Source organism: Habropoda laboriosa, unplaced genomic scaffold, assembly GCF_001263275.1.
Source record: "Habropoda laboriosa isolate 0110345459 unplaced genomic scaffold, ASM126327v1 scaffold102, whole genome shotgun sequence".
NCBI classification, from domain to species: domain Eukaryota; kingdom Metazoa; phylum Arthropoda; class Insecta; order Hymenoptera; family Apidae; genus Habropoda; species Habropoda laboriosa.
Genome location: NW_017100262.1, coordinates 1,335,498 through 1,357,004, shown reverse-complemented (window position 1 = coordinate 1,357,004; position 21,507 = coordinate 1,335,498). Strand labels below are relative to the sequence as shown.

The following is a 21,507-nucleotide window of genomic DNA, read 5'->3' as shown; positions in this document are numbered from 1 at the left end:
AGCGGTTCCTTTGTTTCTGCTGTTATTGGGACCATTCGAAACGCGGCGACGCATCCTTTTGCAACGAAAAATACAGATAAAAAGTCCACCTTAGAATCAGCTAAACAGATATACAAAGGTATACGATTTAAGTGTAATTTTTATTTGAATTATCACTTCTAACAGTAGACCATTTACTTAACGAAGAAGATCGTCCAATAATCATTGTTTCATATTTAGAATTGAGCATGGAATCATCATCTGACTTGCTCGATTTTGAAACCGAGCCATGCTTGATGATGGAAAGTGTGCTGGAGGATGTTCCCTTGCCCGATACGTACACGCACAACATGGTGTCGAGCAGCGATTCACTTCGCAGAGCTCTGAGTTTCCCAGAAACTGTGGACGAGAGTAATCTGAAAAGGACGCGCGCCAACGAAGAATGTTCGAGTCTTACGAATCTTACACAAGCTATTTTGCATCGTCGTAAGGTATACAAACTACGTAGAGTGGTTAAAAACATATTTATTAAATGATACCATTGTAAAAAATAATTATCAACTGGAATGCATATATTTTTCATATAGGTAGAAAACGAGGAGGACGATGATTGCGATTCTATAAGCGAATCTGATACAGGAACCAATGATGGTCCGCTGGCTTCGGACTACTGTCCCGCCGTAGGTCTTGTTGATCAAGTGATTGATGTAGATAATCTCGTTACGAAATTATTGAAAGTTTTGCGAATAATACAGCTCGATAACGACACGTGTATACTGGAGCTGAAAGAGGAGAAGTAATCTATCATATTTCCTTGCTGTAAGAAGCGTGTGTAGAGTAAAAGGGACACTAGGTAAATGTATAGTGATGATTTGCAGGTCCGAATTAGAAACGAAATTGAAGATAACGGTAACGGAGTTAGAGGAGCTGCGTAAAATTGTGGACAGTTTGCATCAGTCGGAGGAAATATTGAGCAATAACACGGACAGGCGGCGTAGTGTGATGGAGAACTGTCGTATGCTGATCAAAGAGGTAATAGCTGGTGATGTTACCGACACATATCTATGAAAATGCTTCTGGTGCCGTTCTAAGAATTTTTTTAATCAGCGATTGACTTTTTGAAAAAGATGTCAAATGGAATAATTCCTCTATAGGCGGGTAAGGAGGAATTAAAATTTGACGAGCCCGCAGTTGCTAATAATAGTGGCCCTGGAGGAGCTACAGGCTGCGAAGATCTCAACGCGAACGCAGCAGCTCAACCTTCTTCCTAAAAAAACAAAAGAAAAAAAAATAACACGTTTCCTCTTTATTATTTTTCTTCTTCGTTTTGTCTTTCGTCTCCCTTTTTAATTTTTATTGTTGTTGGTCTTTTATTAGTATTTTTTTCGACGAAGTAAATCTCATTATTGAGTCTGTTGTTTGCATAATCGTACGTTGTTGACGCCGAGATGAGAGAGAATCACCCCGATGATATGTATCGTTTGAGGGAAGATTTATGGCTGAAAATGACGGTCAACGATTTTGTGTACATTTAAATCGTGTTTTTTCGGCGAATCACGCCACAGTGGTGATTAGGTAATATTTGTAGTCCATGTAAACTATAGGCGTTTTGCGTGTGTCATAGTGATGTACAGCTTTCTCCGTTCCGTTATACGGGAGGTATTCGTGCGCATTGCTTTAGTACACATATTTTATCGTTGACAAACGTGTAATCCATGTATATAATAACAGTGAATCTTCATCACCCCATTATTTCGATACTGAATTATAGCCTGCATAATTCGGGATTCGATCGTAAATCATGTGACTCAGGCTAGACTGAACTTCATTCAGTCAGGAGACTGTAATTTAAAATATTACATCCTTTTTCCAATCATTATCGTTTCGCGTATGGTAGGATCGATAGTTAGTTATCCCGCAATTTTAGGTGTTAACACGATTTATCGCTTGGGGAAAAGTGAAAAAAAGTAATAGATGAATTCAAGATAAATACTTAATAATTACATTAACTAATGAATTATCTTCTCGTGCCCACCGAATTGCATTTTGCCGTGCTATTATCAAAATAACGAATCATTTTTCTCACGAATTGTACACTTAGAGAAGAAAGCGTATAGGTTGTAATGTACCTTAAGTTCATTTTCAAACTTCGATAAAATGAAAAGCACGTGTATACTTCTAACCGTGAAAATAACAACAGGGTACATTAGTTTTACTAATACAATTACGTCATGAGGATTGGCGTATAATATATATATATATATATAAAATTATATTGGCGAATGATTCATCATTCGAACGAAACGAAATGTTTGTTCGTAATATTGTTTGATCCATCATTTGTCGATATTTAAATGTGTCCTTGGTGTTTTTCAACGTAATCACGAGCGTATTCGGGGATATCTTTTGTTGGAACTACTTTCAAAGTGAAAATGAAAGAAAGAAAAAAGTACCGACCTTTATTGTAAATTATTCCCGCGAGTATCAAAGTGAAGAACAAAAAGAAAATGAGAACACAGACACGTTACAACACAGAGCTGCTTTCTATTTTAATGGTGAGATATATTTGAAGAACATATTCTTGTACACGCTTCCATGGTTCACAATTGTCCGTCGTGTAAGTTTTTCGAAGGCATATTGTATATATATGTAAGTGAACATCATGAAACTTACGTTTCTATTCTAATTGCGTTCGAACGATCATCCTTTTTATATAGGTTTTTCTTCCACCCTTTCCTTTTGACAGTACAAGCCACTTATTGTACACTTGTAACTTGTAAAGATTCGTGTGAAAGTGATCAGTTTTTTCTCTCTGAATCTATTCTTTTTTTTAACAAAATAAACGATTCCACCCAGATGATATATATTCTGAGGATCATAGTCCTAAGCATTTTTTATACAAAGTATTGTGATGATATACCAAAAAGGAACTCATAAGTAATGTATTTTAATTTTTAATCAAATAAATTTCGTTTCGATAAGAAGGTATTGTATATTATGACTTGAGTATAAGTGTCATTCAAAGACCCATTTACACCTTATACTGTTTGCTAACTCATGTGATCGTAGTGGAATATTTTCATTTTTTTAATTATGTCGATTCATTTTTTATGTTAGTTCGTTACAAGCGAGATAAAAAATAAATACTACCTTAAACTAACCAGTCCATTGCGATGAAAAGGATAGCAGAGAATGGTGATGGCGGGGCGGGGAGAGGGAGTGGCATTATGCGATTATTTAAAAAAAATTTATAACGAATGGATTAAATTTGACGTAAATATCTTGCAGCGTTTCGTGTAAAAATTAGACTTCTTCACTCATGGCGAATACGACGGAACAGCGGAACCAGTAAATTTGCCAAGCGTAGACCAGGCCTAAAATAAAGATATTATATATCAGTCCAATCAATTGATAAGAGAAAAATAAATTAAAAGTTTTCAAACATATTTCATATTTGTAAGTAATTTAATTTACTTTATTTATTTCAATTATTCCGTTCATACTTTAATCGATAATCACAATTCTCAATAACGGAAGTAACAACCATGTGTATCGATATATCCACTTCCGCTCGCAATAATATTGCGCAGAAGAGATTGATAATGACACGACGCAGTTTTCAGAGTGTGACAAAAAAAAGAACTAATAATCCATTATAAAAACTATCATATATTAAAATCACTTTTCAAAGTTCAAAAAGAATAATTTCAATGATTCCGATAGAAAACAGATCGTTGCTCCCGAAATAAAAAATTAATATCACCCTGTTCGAAGTGTGAAAACTTGAAAATACCTGTGTGCTGACTTGGGCGCCAGTGACTGTTTAGGATCGATTTCCGGTTTACTCGAGGGCGGCTTCAACGAATCAATTATCGGTAAGTTAGGTTTATTGTCGACAGCAGCACCGGCTAGAAGGAGCGTCTCGACGGGAGCGATGACAAATATCACGTCGTCCACGTGGATACGGTAATTCTCGGTCCCGTTCTGTCGTTGATCGTAATGATCGACTGTAGAACTGTAGGGTGGCTGCTGCGTTGTTGTCAGGCTCGATGATTCCACGATCGATGTCTCGTTCGCAACCGGTAAGCACTGGACGACGCTGTTAGAACAGAACGCGGCGAGTAGCAGCACTGTTTTGAAGATTCGCATGTTGATCGATAGCATCGATGTCTGTTTCCCCGCTAATCGTAGTAATATCGACGATATATCGTGTTTATGTGTTATATGTGCTAAATGAAACCCCTCTCGATCTGTTAAATTCGTCGAGTCTGTCACGAAAAGCGTAGGAATTTGTTGAACGTGTCCCGTGTCTCGAGGTTAAAAGGCTGACGCGGCAAAACGATCGATCGAGGGAACGATCAAGAAAATACGAAAAGGACTTGTGGTTGGCTTTTGATGAGAAAAAACGATGCCCGTGGCGTGGTAGCGTGAGCAATGAACGTCTTGACGATGCGGAGGATGAGCGAGGTGTGACGACGTCTCCTGCCGACCGGCGATCCCGGTCCCCACCTGGCATGGAAACAGATCGTCAGGCAAGTTCAAGAACCTGCGGGCCACTGTGCACGTTCTGTTGCATACATAGCCAGCCAGAACGTAATCTTGGATGGAATTGATTTTTCTACACGGACTGCGACGTTGATATCTCATTCTGCTTCACATTTACAATTACCTATATTCACGTGTATACGTCGTTCGTTGGTTTCTATAATAGGCGATTTATAGTTGTATTGTAAATGGCGCCAAAAGTGTCTATCACTACCACATTCTTATTACATACAAAATATACGAAAATTTCTTCGCATTAGAAAAGTACCAATCGATAAGGAAGAAAAAATTAAATACGTAATAAAAAAGATGCTAAATTTCTACGTGTGTTTGACAATTATTTTATTTGACAAATCCAAAAGTACAAGAAGTAATTGGAAGCTTATTTCCATAATGAAATATCTCGTTCCGTTTAACCTCCCTCAGAGTCTTCATTCTTAGATTTCCTTTTTAGGTCTTAATTGATCTACGTAATTCTATTCAAGACGAAGTTCGGTTGATGAGAAGAAAAACACGACCGCAGTATTTTCGTTGTGCACGCGAGCACGTACCTACACATAGAGCTACACGTACACACGAGACTGATTTGTAAAGGGCAACGGCCTCGTGTGGCCCCACCGAGTTCATTTCCCCGTTCCTCTGTCTCAGCCGCCGCTTATTACCGTAACCTTGCCCTTGCTCTTACATTTCCGCCACGCTCGAACTTCGCGGATTGTCTTCCTGGTTCGCCTTGAATGGCGCCTTCGTACGGGAGCTTATTGGAAATCGGAATCGGTCGAGCGCGACTCGAATTCAGATACAACCAGCTTGAATACAAAGATAGAAGTTAATCGTGCTTACACTCTGTTCAAGTAAACAGAGATAACTCAAGAACTTTCTGCGAAAAAATTACGTTAAGAAATGATAGGTTATGTAAATTTTAAACCTTACAAATTTTTATTGTAGAAAAAGTGGGATTGAAAAGAGCATTCCTTTCATTGTGCTTGTAATTTATTTGTAGTTACACGTGATACAAGTGCATGATACATAGTATAAATAATATAAACGTAAAAAACGAAAGATATAATAGACGGTTAGAGTATACCTAGTTCGATTACGAGATCAGAGTACGCGCGGGAATTTTGAATTCCATTCCTTTTTAAATACCTTCCACGCGAGTCATGTATTCATAAAATCCTAATCCTCCGTACATCTAAGAGCACCATTGTTTAGCTTGTGACTACGGTGTACAAATATCACAATTGTCATCTACATATACCCTTGAATATAACTTAAGTACCTCTTACTTAACGAGACAAACTTTCATCGAAATTCTTGTCGGTTTGACAGACACCTATCTTGTCCCTGTATCTTCCTGGTCCGCAATTCTCAATGCCACCTCCAATCAACACCAGCTCTTGGTATTTGCTGCCCAATTCGTTTCTCTCCGCAGACATCGACTCCTCCTCTTTCTTGGATAATTGTTTCTTCAACGATATGCCTGGCCTCGTCGCTTTAGATGTTTCTTCCTTCACTGGCAGAACATCAGGATGGTCAAAATTTTCCACTTGCAATTTGCTCACATCAATAACGTGCCCTTTGTTCGCTTTTAATGGACCATCGATAAGTACACGTCCTCCTTCACTCTTCCAAAGGCTTCTGGTTTTTTTTACCGCCTTTTTATCGTCGATAACCACCTCTGTGTCAGGCGTCTGTTGCAAAAGCTTCTCAGAATTCTCAACGTCCTTTGCCGACGTTTTTAAATCAATGCCCTCCCCTGTTTTAGCAACTGCCGGCTGGTCAACATGTTTACTTTTATCACTGTGATCTCCATCCTTCTCTATACGAACGATCTCGACGTGGTAAGGTTCCCTGCCGCCATCTGCATCTTCCGTCTCGTAAACCATAGTCTCAGACGGCTTCTCTCGCGTCTGTTGCTTGCTGCGCTGCGGCAAGGTTAACTCGTTCCACCCCAGCACCTGCCCAGCGAGGTTTCCGAGGAGGCCAGTGTTATCGGAAGTGGCCACGACCACAAAGAAGTTGTCGAACCTCGCGTCCACATTGAAATCACCGCTTTGTCGCTGATCGTAGGTTGCTGGAGCCGCATTGATGTGCGAGATGAGTGTATAGAAAAGAATGCCTGTAAAATTAAAAAAATATAAAAGAACAAAGATGTAATTTGAATATGACTTTCATATCTAAACAACAAACAAACATTCTCTTCGTAAGCAAGGGTGTATAGAGCTTTCGGAATAATTTGTTTAAGATAGTAGAAAAAACAAAATGCAATTGTAAATAAAATTAAACGCTGGAGAAAGATGTTTAACTAATAGAAAAATTAGTGTAATAATTGGTCTACCTGGTAGCAAGAGAAGGTACGCGGCGTAAAGCGGCATCTTGGTGACAAGCCCTCTGTAAGCGACCACTTGAATCGGCCGAGCTGAACGAAGTCCGATCACCGACTGTGCGAGAGATTCGTCCGCTTCCTTGGCAGCTTTGGATCGCCTCGCGACTTGTATATAGATCGAGGGAGAGTATCACTGCTGGAGAGGGTAAGAAACGCCTCGTGTGCCTGGTAATCGACTTAGATGATTAAGAGGCGGTCGCAAACCATCGGTGATGGTTCACGTCAATGCTGTGCGGTACGTAGCTTCTTGCACACGACTTTATCCCCCTCTACGGGTTAAAAGGAAGAAAACGAAGCAATTGTACTGATGGTATATCGTGTTTTTCTCACGCACAACATCTGCCATTTAGAGTTTTTGTAGACTTCAAAGTCACCTTCATCCACTGAATAAAAATATTTTCCTCAAGGTCAAGGGCATTTCAAGATCATTAGGGAAAAGTAAATACATTTATAGATTTATATGTGTAAATGATATTTTAATTATCCGCCAAATATTCCACGATTATGATATTTGAAAATAACACCATGTTACGTAATTGCTCGATATTTTTATTTCTTTCCTCGCAATCATGGTACGTTGGAGAGGGAATCTCTTCGAGCAACGTTTCCGAGGATCGCGTGCTGTTCGTGTCTACTTATCTCGATCCGTAGAACCTTTGAACGAAGCTCTCTTTCGTTCTTTGACGATTCATTCGATAGAAATCTCTTTTCCTTTTAAATGACCACCGTAAAAATAATTTCTTAAGAAGTAAAAATAATTCGAGAGCTTAACCCCTATGAGTTAGTTTACTTGTAGTTTAAATGAAAATAATCATTCGCTACGAATATATAAATTTATTTTAATAGTTTTATAAATCTGTTAAGTATAATGTTTCTTATATTATATACAGCGAGTCGATGTCGATGAATTACGAGCTAAATAGATATGCAGGATGAAGCGAGGCGAACGACGCGTGCATACTTAACGTAACTTAGCGTAAATCGACAAAGGAAGGAACATCAGGCACAATCGCAACTCGATTCTGCACAATATCGAATATTCATGGCATAGTTCGGTTCGAGTGCATTCGATTGACTTTCATTTGCGCCAAATTTCTCGTGCCTCGCGATAGGTCGTCTTATAGTTTTGGCATCCATCTCATAGCTAACCTATAAAACAGATAAAATCGAAAAAGGCTAATTATACTAGTTCTTTAAGAAATCTAAAAGATAAAGTATTTCTTGAAATTTTATACAACACGAATTTCACAGTTTGTAGTTTCGTTAATTAATATCGTTAATTAGTTTCACTGCTCCTGTAATAGACGAGCTATGAATTTTAATGTTTCCTCTTGTTGATAGTACTCACGGAATTAATGATAATCTTCGTTGACTCAAACGTCGACAACGGCCCTTCCCATTAGGCGAGTATCCCGATCTACAGCGTTTTCCAGATTTTTTTAGTGGATTTTCTACGACTGACCTCCCATTTTTTTTCTCCACAGAATCCTCTTCGTCTACTTTAAATAGATCGCTGGTTTTGTTGTTGATTCTTGTCTTCAATGCATTACCCTCCTTAGTTGGATTTTCTGGACTTTCAAGTGATAAAGTGGCTGAAGTTTTGTTTGTATCCTCAGTATATGTTAGTACAGAAATTTCTGTGACTTCTGAGGCGGAATTTGCGTTTGAAGAATTGCTAGTTGAGAGAAGCGTTGAATTTTGTGAAGAAGGATCAACTGTTTCAGCGACATCGACGTTTTCAGTAGACTCTGAAGCTGGTATAGTCGCCTCGGTAGTACTAGTAGTGGGCTTGACGATCGGTTTCACCGTGAAATCGGCATAATCGTAGAAGTAATCGAACTCCTGTAACCCAGGATCGTAATAATTTACTTAAAGTTCACTTTCTAAAATTCTTCTAACCATTCACTTGTTAACGATAAATTAAGGAATAAAATTAATAAAACCTAATATATTTTGTAAATTTTATTCAAGTACGTTTCGTTATTATTTCAATATTAATTCCTTGCAAACTATAATTAAGCGTACCTAATTGCAACGCAACCTAAGTAAACATAAACCACTTCTAATAATCACATGAGTAGCTTTATCGTACTAACAGTAAAGAGATAAAAATTAACGATAATAATAGTTTTCGTTATCTCGTGTTATCTACTCGTATCAATCTACGTTATAACCCCACGGCGCGTACACCGTACCGATAGTTGTCGTTTTACCGTGTAATCGTCAAGCAACTCTGAGTCCAGCAACGCGAGCACTTGCACATCCTTCAGGTGGACCTGCACGTTCAGATCGCCGGTTTGTCGTTGATCATAGCTGGTTGCCGGTAACGACAGGCCGGTCATAACGTGATAAACCAACACGAGGATGTCGTAACGTAGATACATGACGAAGTGGGGCCCAATCTGGCTTGAACGGGCACGAACTTTCGGCAAAATGCACGAGGATCGTTGACAGGATTCAGACTGACCGGGGTTCGGTTAAAAGACGGTGTTACACCGATGCTCTTCCTTGATATAGTGGTCAGTACGCTGAGAAACCGGTATTTCTTTGTCGTCGAACGGTCATGAGAGCCTCGAGCACAGTGGCCGGCCATTGGCCCCATCGTGTACCGATATACAGGGAACGCGTGCACACGCGGTCCGATGCAAAGCGATTCTCCGATTTAAATGCTAAAACTGGCCGGTCTAAAACGTGTCCCGTACGTTGACGCGAGAACGGTTCAGACGAATCACGAATAACAAGGAGGTAAAGATCGAATGTCGTGGCATAGTGGGATTCCTTTTATATCGGTCGCGTAACGTTCGTGTCCTTGTCACAAAAGTGGTTTGACACGAGGAGGGAAACGACATCATACGAAATAATACGATACAACGTAACGAGATAATGTGATGAATAGAAATTATAGAATATAGTTTGTTAATCCACAGATGTTTTATGGTAATTAGGTTCCGATGGTAACAAAGCGCAACGAGATGCGCCGTGCGAACATCTCCGGCTGACTATTCGTTATTACGAAATCGTAAGAAATAATCGTGTCTCGATGAATATACAGTAAACTTTCTACGAATCGGCAACATGGCTGTGCAACGTGTTTAAGATGATATTAGATTTTTATAAAAACGGTCGATTACGCAAGTTCGATGTCATCGATGCATCTTTGACGTTTTGATTCACTGATCGTTTCTGAATGTTGCGCGTCTTATCGACAAATGTCGCGGATATGCTTACTTGGCAATCGATACAAAAATCCTGAGCAGGACGAGGATGACATTAATGAGGGCTCATTGAAATGTCATGTGCCGTTTTATATGCACGTTCGAGGAAGTTCACCGTGTCGTTTTCCTAATTCAGTGCTTGGTACCGTGTCCGAAAGGAACTCACGCATAATTTTTGCCTGCCGCAGGAAGAAACTTGCGTCAGGCTTTGAAACATTATTTCTACGCTCGATTATCATATCGCGTCGCTTATCATGTTTCGTTCTGATGTGAACAATGTTCCAATTTTTTAAGAAGCCTGGTAAATATTCATTTGCTCGTATACGGTGGTTCGTTGGTATTTGACGCACGAAAGGAATGCTTGTTGATCGTATCGTAGTTAACCTAAACGCAAAATATTTATCTCGCTGACATTGTGCTGTTTTGGTATCACGTTCGTTAGTGTGATTGATGTGATCAATAAAAATTAGAGTGTTTTTCAAGTGTATGTTAATCTGTGACATTTAACGAGTGTATAGAGTAATTGTTGATAATTGCAGGACAAAGAGACAGGCCCAGATCTTTACAAACATCTCCCATAAAATCAACAAGCTCTGGGAAATCATTCAGGGATGCATTCAATAGTGGTTTGTCCATCCAGACACCAACAGGTACACTGTGCAGCCTTGAGGAGGAGGAGGAAGATGAAATTCTCAATGGTGAAACGAAAGAAACATGTTCCTTTAACTCTCAGCTCTCTAAGACACTTCCACAGATTCTTGCTGACAAAGGTGCTTTAGGTTACTTCATTCAGTTTATGGAAGTGCGTAGCTGTTTAGCACTTATTAAATTTTGGCTTGAAGTGGAATGTTTATGCAGTTCGTTTAATGCATTTGAGACTAAGATGGAGAATGTTGAATGTTCAAATTGTATAGAGAATATGAATGGACTTTCCAATTCAATAGACAACAATGAAAACTTTCATTGTGAGGTGACACAGAATAATATAAATGATCATGAAAGTGAGAATCCATTATTCAATGAATATGTAAATAGTAATGATGCAAAATCAAATTGCAATGACATGCCAAAGACTAATCAAACAATAAGCAGAATGCGACAATCAAATCATAATTGCAAGAAAAAGGACATGACTACCATTAAGCAGGATGCATTAAGGATTTATAAAAGATATATTGTTAAGGATACTTTGGGTATTAATCAAATTCCTGAAGATCTTAAAGTAAAAATGGACAAAGTTCTTACATGTGAAAACATTGAGCCTATGTTGCAGTGCCTATCAGCTATTCAAGAGATTATTTACCAGATATTAGAAAATGAGTGAGTATAAGAAACATTGAATTATTTGGAATATATTCCTTGGATATTTAAATGCAATCCTTTGTAGACACATTAATGACTTCTTAAGAAGTGAATTTCACTGCAAGCATCAGATTGATGTTCTTACAAGTGGTAATGTACAGCTAGCAGATATATTGTACAATGAAACTGCATTCTTTTATTTTATGGAGGTGAAAGTCTTATTTATATATTTAATATGTTTTAAATTTCCACCCGAAATTATCGTATTTATGATTTTGCAGTTTATGGAAATTGAGAACAAACGTGAATTATTAGACTTCTGGATGTCTGCAATAAGTTATAAACAAAACTTGTTGGGTAAGAAGGATGTTACAGACCCTAAGGAAGCACAAACTGATGCTTTGATTATTTATGACAAGTACACCTTTTTCTAGCAATTCTTATGAGTCTTGAAATACATTAGGAGGAAGTAAAGTCATTGACTGTAATTGATATACATATATCGTTGTAGGTATTTTAGTTTGCAAGCAACGATGCCTCTTGGTTTCAGCGATAAAATTCGCTTTCAAGTGGAGCAAAACATCTGCCGCGAGGATGGGGAGGGACCACAACCCGATTGTTTCGATAAGCCCTGTAAAATTGTATATAATTTCTTGAATAAGGTAAAACAACATTTCAACCCAATATAAAGCAACGCCCTTTTACGATTGCGATTAAAAGTTAATCAAATATTGATAAGATTTAGTGGCTTCAACTTGAGATAATGGTGAATTTTTTTCAGCATTATTTGCCTACCTTCTTATCATCACAGTTATATTACAAATACTTATCAGAATTGATCAGTACTATACAGAGCAGTCCATGTTCGAACTTACATCCTAAGCTAAAAAGAGCAGGTTTGTGTATTTTTGACACTCATTGCATTTTATGTAACTCTAGTAACGTGGAAATAAACTTGATTCATTATGAAAGTTAAAACAAATTTTTAGGTTCTGATTGCAGTAGTGAAGTCAGTTCTGTTAGTATTAGTATGCAAAGCACCCTGCAGGCAGGGAATGAAGGAAATAGGTTGAACAATAATAAAACGAATGTTACTGGTGGCATGAACATCGATACCCGACAGCTTTACGATCCTGATTCCTTGTGGAGACGTAATAAATATAGGTAAATGTTAAATAAAGATATCGCGAGATAAATGATTCAACATGTGTCTTATTTACTTTACAGTTTAAGCGTTGGTTATATCGATGCTTTAGGTAGATTCGTTACCGAAATAGAACCAGATCCTCAAAGAAAATATGGTGAGTTGCTTAAAACAAGTTTCTGAAACTTGTACAAGATTGCAATAATCACAATAATTGTCTGTAAATAATTGTAGAATCGCGATTAACACGTGCTGTGAAAAGGCTTGTAAATATGGAGCAAGATAAGGTAAATTTCATGTTTTTTAGTCATATGTATGGTGACATTTAAGGCATGATTTTTCACTTTTTTTTTTTGCTTCGATTTTAAATTATAATAAATCAATATAATTAGGCCAAAGAGGAATTAGCATGGAAGATTGCCGAGATGATCGTTCGTGAGATCACCTCTTTGACTCTAGGAGCTTCGAATTTTTCATGTGCTCGAAGGTAAATATTTCGTTTGGTATTATACCAATTTTTTTTAATATTTTACAAATCGCTACGGCGTATTCCACTAAAGTGCCAAATTGAATAAAGATAACACCAATTATTTTACTACATTTAATAATTGGAAACAAGAGTGAGTTCGTATTTGTAAATTGTAATACATTTATTATATTTTTCGTCTTTGATAATACGTGAAAAAAACACGTAAATTTAACGTCGAATTTATAGTAAAATTAACATTGTGATCGATGTACGACTAATAAGTAAGAATGTGTGTATTTTCTACTTTGCTAGAATCGTTCTTTGAACAAAATTTTTATTGTTAGTTTTTTATTAATTCTTATAATTTATTGTTCCATTTCGTCGACGAGCCTGTGACACATTTGATAATTCTAGGTTTTACGAGAGTTACAAACAATTAACAAAACGAATTATGACATTACCGTGGATACAGTGCTTTACCGTTTATTTAAATCACAATAGCGAATTATACAAAAACGAAAACAATAATTTCCAAATGCTTCGACTTCGTATTCTTTTTGAACGTTTATATGAGATTATCAAAGTATTCGTTTGTATCGTATAATACATGATTGTACTTTTAAGGCGACTATAATTATAACGTAAAGAGCATGTTGTTTTGTGTTCAATAGAAGCGTATGTTACATTTTCAATTATTTAACTGCCAAGTATATTCATTTTTCGATAAACTTTACGTTTCGTCTTCCAATCTTTTCGACGAAAGTCAATATTTCTTACCCGTGAGTGTGAAAGGTGAAGAAGAGAAAAAAAAAACAGAAATAACATTTTGCATGTGATAAATAAACGGTTTACGACATATCGCCAGGCAATGTGATTAGGATACAATGTACGTGTTCTGAAAGTCAACGAATGAAGTGCACTTTAGATGTATTAGAAACGAGCGAACTCTTTACGAAATCGTAGGCTTTTATCGTTTCAATTTTGCGTTATAGTTCAATTAATTTTGCACGAATCTTATATAGCAATAACATCTACGGATTCCTTGAAGTATTCTTATATTTTAGACGTCTACTTGGCAGTATTTATTTTAGAGTTTCTAAGTGATATATAAAAAAAACTGCATGATCGAAAAACCGTTATATATGACCAGTCTAATGTAGCTAGTTTTTAGGAAATATTCATGTCAGAAGATAACCTATACATATAAGATCAAGAACATCTCTGGAGGAGTGGTTTGGGTGTAACAAAATAGAAGTATTCCACTAGAAATTTCTTATGCTGTTCGAAGCATAAATATTTGAAGAGTCTTTTTAGTTACCCCCAGTCTAGCGTAGGCTCGTTCCAATCAAATCAGTACTGATAATCTTGTATACGAAAAGGATAAAATTGCTTTCGAATTATATATTTTTCGTCCAACAATGTTAATAATAGGAAAGGTGGTTTCATAAAAAATTTTAATAAATAATTTGAGAAAATTCAACGTCATAAATGACCCAAGTAATACACAGCAGGTTTTTGGTTGGAAATTGATATCTTCATGGAGAGTTCTTCCGGAGAAAGGATATTAGGATGTTGTACCATTTCTTACGTCGGTCCCTATTCAATGGTTCTTGAAGATTTGTATATAGCATTACACAAAAGTTATTTTATTAAAATCGAATCTATTTTTAAAAAACAAGTAATGTATAAATAAAAATGAGCAACTGATACATAATGTTGTAAGAAGAATGATTTAGATAATGTAACAAACATATACAGTTCAAGGCTAAAGTTGTTGACATATTAGTTGATTAATGGTGCACATTGGTTCCTTTCCGTATAAAAATGAAAGAACGGTAGTAGCTAGTTTAACCTTTCTTTTGCGTACAAATCGTACAGTATTTTGGCGATTTATACTAATGCGTTAATTTATATTTATAAAAGGTGTAAAAACATGCTTACTATGCATTCAAGTTTAACGCATAAGAATGAAAAATTTAGTTACTGTACCTTTCATATTTACGTAGAACTTTTGGTGCTACACGTTGAATAGAACTCGTTGCTCCAAAATATACAGTCTTGGTACTATTTACGAAATGTACATGTAAGTCTCTAGAAAAGTGAGTGTTTGATCATTTGTTAATAGCGATGTGTACATAAGAATTTTTTTATTACAAGGAGAAGGGATGTTGTACGAATAAAATTTGTTAATCAAAAACGATCGGAATATCTGTTTAAAAATTCTACACGCACTATTTTTTGAGACACGTGTTTTATCAGAGGTGCTCCCTTATTAATGTATTCACGGAGTGTTGAGTTACGATTGACATTTTGTAATTAATTCATAATGAAATCGTAACATAAGAAACATTAGATGTACGATAAAAATTATACCGATTAAACGATAGTACACTATATACGTGTATCTCTTTATATATGTAGAAAATAAAATCTCTTTAACAATTTATAACAATTAACAAATGTGCTTTCCGAGACAATGTATCTCAAATTAATACAAGATATTCATTTTCTATAAAGCTCTCTTTACCGCTACAGTCTAATCTATATAAAAAAAAAAACCTTAATTCTTTATAATGTAATTACTCATAGAAAAAAGAAATGTTATTTTATATATACAACACCTATATGTAAATAGTAAATTCTCTTACGTGGTTCTCGTTACACGTGTTCACAGTAAAATGAACGATTGAGCATATTATCTCTTTGAAGCTTAAAGATTTCGTAAATATTAAAAATATAATTTCCTTTAAAAGTGACATAAGGCAGTAGAATGTTTTATACCTCAATAAATTCGTAACGTCTTATGGTTATGATTTAATGAGGTTTCGTGTATCACAGTTTTTAAAACGAAGAGGATCCGTTAATACTTGTATGCGGCGGACACCCATATTTCGGATCCAATAAGGGTGATGACTCTGTTAATCGCATACTCGTCTCTCCTTTTGTGATTTGACTCAAGTTAAAGTTCCCCAATTTCTGACAACACTCCAGTCGAAATTTCTCCCTTCTCCCCCACCTTTTATAAACGAGAGCGTTGAAGAACGCCTGAAGAGGATTTGTAACAGCCTGTAAATGAAATATTCTCACATCAATTAAATTTGTTACATCAATCTCAAAAAAAATGTACATACCATTATGTACCAAAGTGTAATGATCGCTTTTATTGGTAACTGAAACCACAAAGTCCATAATAAAATTCCATTAATTAAATTTGGTAGCCAGCACACGTAATATACGACGTTTGTCAATGCAAATTTAACTCTTATCGCTTGCACCAATTTCCTTTCTCTGCCTGTTATTTGCGCTAAACTACAAGTGACGGCAGTTTGAAGATCTCGCGTTGACGCGAAATATAATACGGGATTAACTATCATGACTACTGCTAATAGTACATAGGTAGCGCAATAATTCGGTAGAATACGTAGTATAGCAGTGGACAATGATGTTAAATTATGGCAGCTAGAAAAAATAAAGTTTTATGATGTTCTGAAGAAATAAATGAATGAAATTATTGACACTATTAAACCAAAGACACAAACTTTGCATCTGGTATATATAAAATTGTTAAGCCAAATGTAGTTAAAATTGCTGGACATATCCATGCAAAAGCATGGTAACAAGTAGGATGACCAGATCGATCTCCTAATAATAGTTTCATGTCAATGGCATAGCAAAGAGTCCAGATCCATGTTGCCATATAAAAATACTGTGTCCAGGCCTGGAAGTTAAAGATTTTAACATTATCACAACTGAAGGATAAAATAGACCAAATTCCTTGATGTGATGAACTTATTAATACAATTACTTTACCGATGAGAGTGCACAAAAAACAACACTTGAAGTGTCATTCTCCATAGGCATTATAGATTTAAAATTCACCCATAATGCTGATCTTATGAACACACCTAAACAATGTATAAATAAAAAATATGATAAAAATTAATCATTTTTCTTCATTTTTATATTGCTTATATCTTGTAAAATTATAAAATAAATGTAATGAAATATTACCTAATGAGGCCAAGAGGTCTGCAATTGCAAGCCATATGATAATCTCTCTTCCTCTGGATGCAGAAAAACCTTGCCACCTGTGAGGAAGACTGGATGCTTCTCTTGGAAGTATCTACAAAGCAATTTCCTCAGTTTCTCATTAGATTTTCCCTTTAGTATTAAAATTTCGCTTACCTGGTACACTGCACCTAGGATACCTATAGTGGAAGAGAGTATGCAGACAGTGTTGTAAACATCCGTGTTGAATTCTTGCATTATTACAATTGCCATATCCGTTCTGTTGGAATGGTGACAACAGAACGTTTGTATCGTCGGATCAGCCATGCTTTATTTGATTTTAATTTCTTAAATATCGACCAACAGTGCGATAAGGAAAAAAATAGTGATCGATAAGATATTGCTTGTTTCGTAATGTATTATATGTATAACATTAGTTTATACAATATCAAACGTTGCACGGCTAATTGAAAGTCCTTCGTGAAAAATCCTTTCGAGGAATCAACAGAGCTTCGTTCATTTTTATCTTAAAACGAAGCCATACGAGGTGTCCAACACATTCATCTGCACACCATGCTTAGTACTTTGTGTCTCGATCAGTATTTGATTACATACCTTCTGCAGATAATACAGTCTTCATTTAATATGCATCATTTAAACAGGAGAATTCGAAAAATTAATCCATCCTCTTGAATATTCAACATTTACATTTATAATTGTTGATTGTATTAACTTTAAAAGTATTCCGTTCGATTTGTTCATTATCCTGTAAATAAATGTATCAAAACGCAAAAGAAGAAAGAAAGAGTTTTTCATATGTTTAACTTTAAACATTAAAATTTTATTATTACACAATTTACATTCAAGATATAATTATATTTCCGATGAATGGTTTATATTAATTCTAGAAATATTATTGTTCACTATCCTCTTCGTTCTTTTTGTCGTGTTTCCTCCATTTAGGTGCTTTTGCTTCTGGATATTTTTCAGCAAGAAAACTACAAAGGTCACCGTACTCAGCTCTTAATCTAAGTACAACATCGTCTTGACCTCTGTGGCGCTCTTCTTTACGCAAATGAACTTGCCATGACGGTAGTTTTGCATAGAATGGTGGTGGCTTTTTTCTCCAATAAGGAACTTTTCCTTTCATCACGTACTGTTGGAAATCTAAATCTTCGTTTGGTGGTATTTCCGAACGATCTCGAACTACTGGTGGCGAAGCAAGTACTGTAGGAAAATAGTTATTTTCTTTCCTTATTTCAACTAAATGCAATTTTTTCTCCTTTGCCATATCCTCGTGTGTTTTCTGAAAATATTGCGATGAGTAATACAGTACAAAGCATGAGAAGTATGTCGAATCAAATTTGTGCATAATATACCTGCTGTAATAGGCCAACAAAGAAAGCCTTTACTATATTACCAGTATTACTAGATCCTTCGAGTTTAGCATACAAATCTGTTATACCAATAGCTTCACAACATGCTTGTATAGCACGATGGCACTTGAGTCCATATCCTTTATGTTTTTGTTTCACAAATATTTTTGTTCTTCCAAACTGTGTGTAGAAATCATGGAGTACTGAAACGAAAACGTAGCTCGTAATTTTTCACCTTTTTATATTTGATATATGCACAACATAATGTGTAATAATAGATAATTATTGTTTACCAGTATGATTATTATATCTTTCAACATGAATTAATCTTTGTCCTGCTCTGCTCTTAGCTGTATATATAGTTGATCTAAGATCCTTTCCTGTTATCATTACAAATCCAGCCAAGCCATTTCCATTTCCAGTTATAACCATACAACGTACACGCTTAGAACGACCCATAATACTTGTCATAACATTCACCGTTTTACTGTATAACATCCAAGTTTCAAAACCATCAAATTTATCTAAAATTATATTATTGTATTAATATTATTTATATATATGTACACATATAACAACATTGTATTACAAACCATCATCAATAGGTTTAGGTGGTCCAATCTTTTTGCCTCCTAAATGACCTCCAGTCCAACCACGTTTTAAGGCTGGAGTTTTGAATTTCTTGAATAACATAGATGTACCTACATGTTTGGCAACATTCAATTGTCTAGATTCTTGTTCTTCTTCCGAAAGACGTCGTTGTGTAACTACAGTTTTTCCTTGCATAATATTTATATTAAGTCCTGGAAACATTATTGGTATTTTTCCCCAACCTAACTTTTGCCCTTCGTTTAAATCTTTTACTTTTGGTAAATTCTTTCCTCTTCCTCTCCTTTTACCAGCATTACTGACGCTAGTGACAGCTTTCCACAATTGGGCAGCGGATCCTAAATGCAAGATTTAATTTTATATTGCTTAAACGTAATCAAGATTTACCGAATATATTGGAAAATGGTAAAATGTTCTTACTTCTCATAAAAAAGTTGGTATTCCTTGCATTCTGTATTTGTAAAGTTTGTGGTACTAATAAATCAACAGGAATAGCTGAAAATTTATATTGAAGTAAGCGTATTTTATTGGAAAAATAAGAAATTCGAGTTATTAACAATTTCCCCTTCAACAAAGACAAAATAAATACGAATCGCAAACAAATTTTAAGGTTATGCAAACAAAAACTCAAACAAGGTTGATTAAAAAATATATGAGAACAATATGTTATGAAAAATACCATTGTTTTTGATGCTGGTACTTATTGTGCAATTTGTAATTGCTTTACATGTACGAAATATCCTATATGCCATTGTAATGTGATGGAACTACTTATCACATAAACCTCTTTGCGAGAGGTCTACGATCGTTGAAAGAACACTCAATGGATGTCGCTTAATCTCGCTGGAACGATGTTTTTTTAAATTCGATCAGTCAAAATTGCTGTACGCAGTGTTGAATTACAGACAAGGTACAGAATAGGCTTATCATCTTATGGGATGTTGTGTCTCACGTTCTGATATACCGATAGTGTAAAAAATCAGTATTTTACAATAGGTTACAATATACTAGTGTTGTTTTACAGCATTTTATAGTCTATTTATTTCTCCCTTAGACACAAAATCCATTTCCTTTTGCGAAACACTCATTTTTTAAGTAATATTCCATTATTATACCATAGATTAATTTGCAAATTTCTTCGCAAATAAAACAGTAGAACTTTCTGATTAACCTAATGTATATTATACATTTAGAAGTACAGAATTCTATACTTCGTGTACGATTATGTGATATCTTATCATATGTTTTATTTGTATTTTTATGCTTACATTTAGTTCTAATTCCAACCACTACTAATGTTGTAATCTTATTCTGTGCTGAATCGATAACGTTGAGAGTGACACGAAAATGGTAATGGGCCCTAGATCTCCCGTGACATAGACAAAAAAATGCTTCGTGTGATAGGTCTATTCTCTATTTCGTCTGTGATTGAACATTTAAAAAATGACTGTGAACCAATTTCAAATTCAACAGCTCAGTACTTCATTTCAGATAATTAAAATTTCCAATGTTACCAGATTTTGTTTATTTTTATTTTTTAAATATTCTTTTACTTAATACATGGTCTGCAAAAAATTGAAAGATCCTCCACTTAGCCCGTTTAGATTTGCAAAAACTGTTAAAAGAAATAAGAACGGAAGAACGAGCAACTAGCGACGCTTTTCATCGCAGTGATAAACCATTGAATGTATCACCGCGACATCGGTGGCCAAGAATGCATATTGGAGCAACGTGTGTTGCATACGATAAGGATGGTCGGTAAGGTCGTCGTGGGTGTCCACGAGGAAAGAACCCAACGATCCAAGTATGCTAGAGCGCGTGTGCCGCGTTGAGATATTTTTCCAAGGACAGAGTTAGACACCGCGCGACATAAAGAGACAGCAACACATGGTTAGGATCAGAAAGAGAGGGAAAAAGAATGGGAGAGAGGTAGAGAACGAGAAAGGGAGGTGAGGAAGGTAGGCCGTGCCATAGTCGGTGGCCATGAGACGCTCGCTAGACTAGGTGGTCCCTGGCAGGGAGCCGGGGATCAGCGCGCGATAGGCGGATGCTCTGCAGGAGGTCTGTAAATTTCACCAACGGCGTCGCGACGACTAGTGCGGCGCAACCCCAGCTGAGCGTCGAAACGCTAGCCAGTCGATCCAATAGAAACGCATGGGAGCTGTGATTGGTGGAGTTCGTCCAATGACGCGATGGTTAGGTGGTTAGGGTCTGGCTGTGGAGGTCGGTTAGGTAGCCCCGCGAACCCCTCTATAGGCGGCCGAGTGGGAGCCCTTCTCTCACACGCAAAAGGGGACATCTCATCACGACTCTTGGTAGCAGGCACTTCTCCGTAGTGGGCACTCCACTCATCGTGTCGTCGTACGGGTTCTCCGCGAGAGGCTGTGGGGCCCGAGCCCGGACGAACGAACGAACGAACGAGCCGAACGAACGAACGAACGAACGAACGAACGAACGAACGAACGAACGAACGA

General features: G+C 36.4%; 8 protein-coding genes across 8 annotated transcripts in view; 3 read left to right on the top strand and 5 right to left on the bottom strand.

Annotated features, from left to right (window-relative positions):
• The window catches only part of LOC108573009, a 12,857-nt gene extending 11,607 nt beyond the window's left edge, over positions 1-1,250 (top strand). The window contains exons 9-13 of the mRNA XM_017935361.1: positions 1-118; positions 220-470; positions 567-775; positions 858-1,011; positions 1,134-1,250. The exon at positions 1-118 is cut by the window's left edge and continues 33 nt beyond it. Coding sequence (XP_017790850.1) covers positions 1-118; positions 220-470; positions 567-775; positions 858-1,011; positions 1,134-1,250 — 849 coding nt within the window. The remainder of the gene's footprint in view (positions 119-219; positions 471-566; positions 776-857; positions 1,012-1,133) is intronic.
• A 2,015-nt stretch (positions 1,251-3,265) lies between these two features.
• On the bottom strand, positions 3,266-4,143 carry LOC108572985. Its single transcript, XM_017935333.1, has 2 exons — positions 3,773-4,143; positions 3,266-3,353 (listed from the first exon to the last, which is right to left on the bottom strand). The coding sequence occupies exons 1-2, from the start codon at positions 4,141-4,143 to the stop codon at positions 3,293-3,295; spliced, it is 432 nt and encodes a 143-aa protein (XP_017790822.1). The 3' UTR covers positions 3,266-3,292.
• A 2-nt stretch (positions 4,144-4,145) lies between these two features.
• Positions 4,146-5,379, top strand: LOC108572844. Its single transcript, XM_017935163.1, is given in 4 exon segments — positions 4,146-4,169; positions 4,356-4,564; positions 4,966-5,029; positions 5,086-5,379. Coding segments are annotated over 4 exon segments (591 nt in total).
• A 416-nt stretch (positions 5,380-5,795) lies between these two features.
• LOC108572962 lies at positions 5,796-7,004 on the bottom strand. The gene is made up of 2 exons (XM_017935308.1): positions 6,863-7,004; positions 5,796-6,643 (listed from the first exon to the last, which is right to left on the bottom strand). The coding sequence occupies exons 1-2, from the start codon at positions 6,897-6,899 to the stop codon at positions 5,811-5,813; spliced, it is 870 nt and encodes a 289-aa protein (XP_017790797.1). The 5' UTR covers positions 6,900-7,004; the 3' UTR covers positions 5,796-5,810.
• A 974-nt stretch (positions 7,005-7,978) lies between these two features.
• Positions 7,979-9,573, bottom strand: LOC108572910. The gene is made up of 3 exons (XM_017935245.1): positions 9,124-9,573; positions 8,259-8,752; positions 7,979-8,059 (listed from the first exon to the last, which is right to left on the bottom strand). The coding sequence occupies exons 1-3, from the start codon at positions 9,292-9,294 to the stop codon at positions 8,029-8,031; spliced, it is 696 nt and encodes a 231-aa protein (XP_017790734.1). The 5' UTR covers positions 9,295-9,573; the 3' UTR covers positions 7,979-8,028.
• A 764-nt stretch (positions 9,574-10,337) lies between these two features.
• On the top strand, positions 10,338-13,062 carry LOC108572843 (A-kinase anchor protein 10, mitochondrial). The gene is made up of 10 exons (XM_017935162.1): positions 10,338-10,426; positions 10,665-11,445; positions 11,513-11,636; positions 11,709-11,845; positions 11,939-12,089; positions 12,209-12,323; positions 12,417-12,591; positions 12,655-12,728; positions 12,806-12,858; positions 12,964-13,062. The coding sequence occupies exons 1-10, from the start codon at positions 10,402-10,404 to the stop codon at positions 13,060-13,062; spliced, it is 1,734 nt and encodes a 577-aa protein (XP_017790651.1). The 5' UTR covers positions 10,338-10,401.
• Positions 13,063-15,857: 2,795 nt separating this feature from the next.
• Positions 15,858-17,375, bottom strand: LOC108572976 (G-protein coupled receptor 143-like). The gene is made up of 6 exons (XM_017935324.1): positions 17,226-17,375; positions 17,052-17,163; positions 16,851-16,945; positions 16,580-16,758; positions 16,172-16,499; positions 15,858-16,106 (listed from the first exon to the last, which is right to left on the bottom strand). Exons 1-6 carry the CDS (start codon positions 17,373-17,375, stop codon positions 15,882-15,884), a joined length of 1,089 nt encoding a protein of 362 aa, XP_017790813.1. The 3' UTR covers positions 15,858-15,881.
• Positions 17,376-17,961: 586 nt separating this feature from the next.
• On the bottom strand, positions 17,962-19,946 carry LOC108572842 (28S ribosomal protein S5, mitochondrial). Its single transcript, XM_017935161.1, has 6 exons — positions 19,713-19,946; positions 19,454-19,528; positions 19,018-19,371; positions 18,718-18,948; positions 18,428-18,627; positions 17,962-18,354 (listed from the first exon to the last, which is right to left on the bottom strand). Exons 1-6 carry the CDS (start codon positions 19,783-19,785, stop codon positions 17,962-17,964), a joined length of 1,326 nt encoding a protein of 441 aa, XP_017790650.1. The 5' UTR covers positions 19,786-19,946.
• Positions 19,947-21,507: the final 1,561 nt, after the last annotated feature.

Excerpts from the sequence above, each read along its gene's own strand:
- LOC108572910 (XM_017935245.1), bottom strand. The coding sequence starts at position 9,294 with ATGTATCTACGTTACGACATCCTCGTGTTGGTTTATCACGTTATGACC. Across the intron at positions 8,753-9,123 it reads AGTTGCTTGACGATTACACG|GAGTTCGATTACTTCTACGA; the intron begins GTAAAACGACAA and ends CCTGGGTTACAG. Across the intron at positions 8,060-8,258 it reads CGAAGATTATCATTAATTCC|GTTAGCTATGAGATGGATGC; the intron begins GTGAGTACTATC and ends TCTGTTTTATAG.
- LOC108572985 (XM_017935333.1), bottom strand. The coding sequence starts at position 4,143 with ATGCTATCGATCAACATGCGAATCTTCAAAACAGTGCTGCTACTCGCC. Across the intron at positions 3,354-3,772 it reads GCGCCCAAGTCAGCACACAG|GCCTGGTCTACGCTTGGCAA; the intron begins GTATTTTCAAGT and ends TCTTTATTTTAG.
- LOC108572976 (XM_017935324.1), bottom strand. The coding sequence starts at position 17,375 with ATGGCTGATCCGACGATACAAACGTTCTGTTGTCACCATTCCAACAGA. Across the intron at positions 16,946-17,051 it reads AGACCTCTTGGCCTCATTAG|GTGTGTTCATAAGATCAGCA; the intron begins GTAATATTTCAT and ends TACATTGTTTAG. Across the intron at positions 16,107-16,171 it reads TTACACTTTGGTACATAATG|GCTGTTACAAATCCTCTTCA; the intron begins GTATGTACATTT and ends TTTCATTTACAG.
- LOC108572843 (XM_017935162.1), top strand. The coding sequence starts at position 10,402 with ATGTTCCAATTTTTTAAGAAGCCTG. Across the intron at positions 12,090-12,208 it reads TATATAATTTCTTGAATAAG|CATTATTTGCCTACCTTCTT; the intron begins GTAAAACAACAT and ends AATTTTTTTCAG. Across the intron at positions 12,592-12,654 it reads TGGAGACGTAATAAATATAG|TTTAAGCGTTGGTTATATCG; the intron begins GTAAATGTTAAA and ends TTTACTTTACAG.
- LOC108572842 (XM_017935161.1), bottom strand. The coding sequence starts at position 19,785 with ATGGCATATAGGATATTTCGTACATGTAAAGCAATTACAAATTGCACA. Across the intron at positions 19,372-19,453 it reads TACCAACTTTTTTATGAGAA|GATCCGCTGCCCAATTGTGG; the intron begins GTAAGAACATTT and ends TCTTGCATTTAG. Across the intron at positions 18,949-19,017 it reads ACCTAAACCTATTGATGATG|ATAAATTTGATGGTTTTGAA; the intron begins GTTTGTAATACA and ends ATATAATTTTAG.
- LOC108572962 (XM_017935308.1), bottom strand. The coding sequence starts at position 6,899 with ATGCCGCTTTACGCCGCGTACCTTCTCTTGCTACCAG. Across the intron at positions 6,644-6,862 it reads GTACCTTCTCTTGCTACCAG|GCATTCTTTTCTATACACTC; the intron begins GTAGACCAATTA and ends TTAATTTTACAG.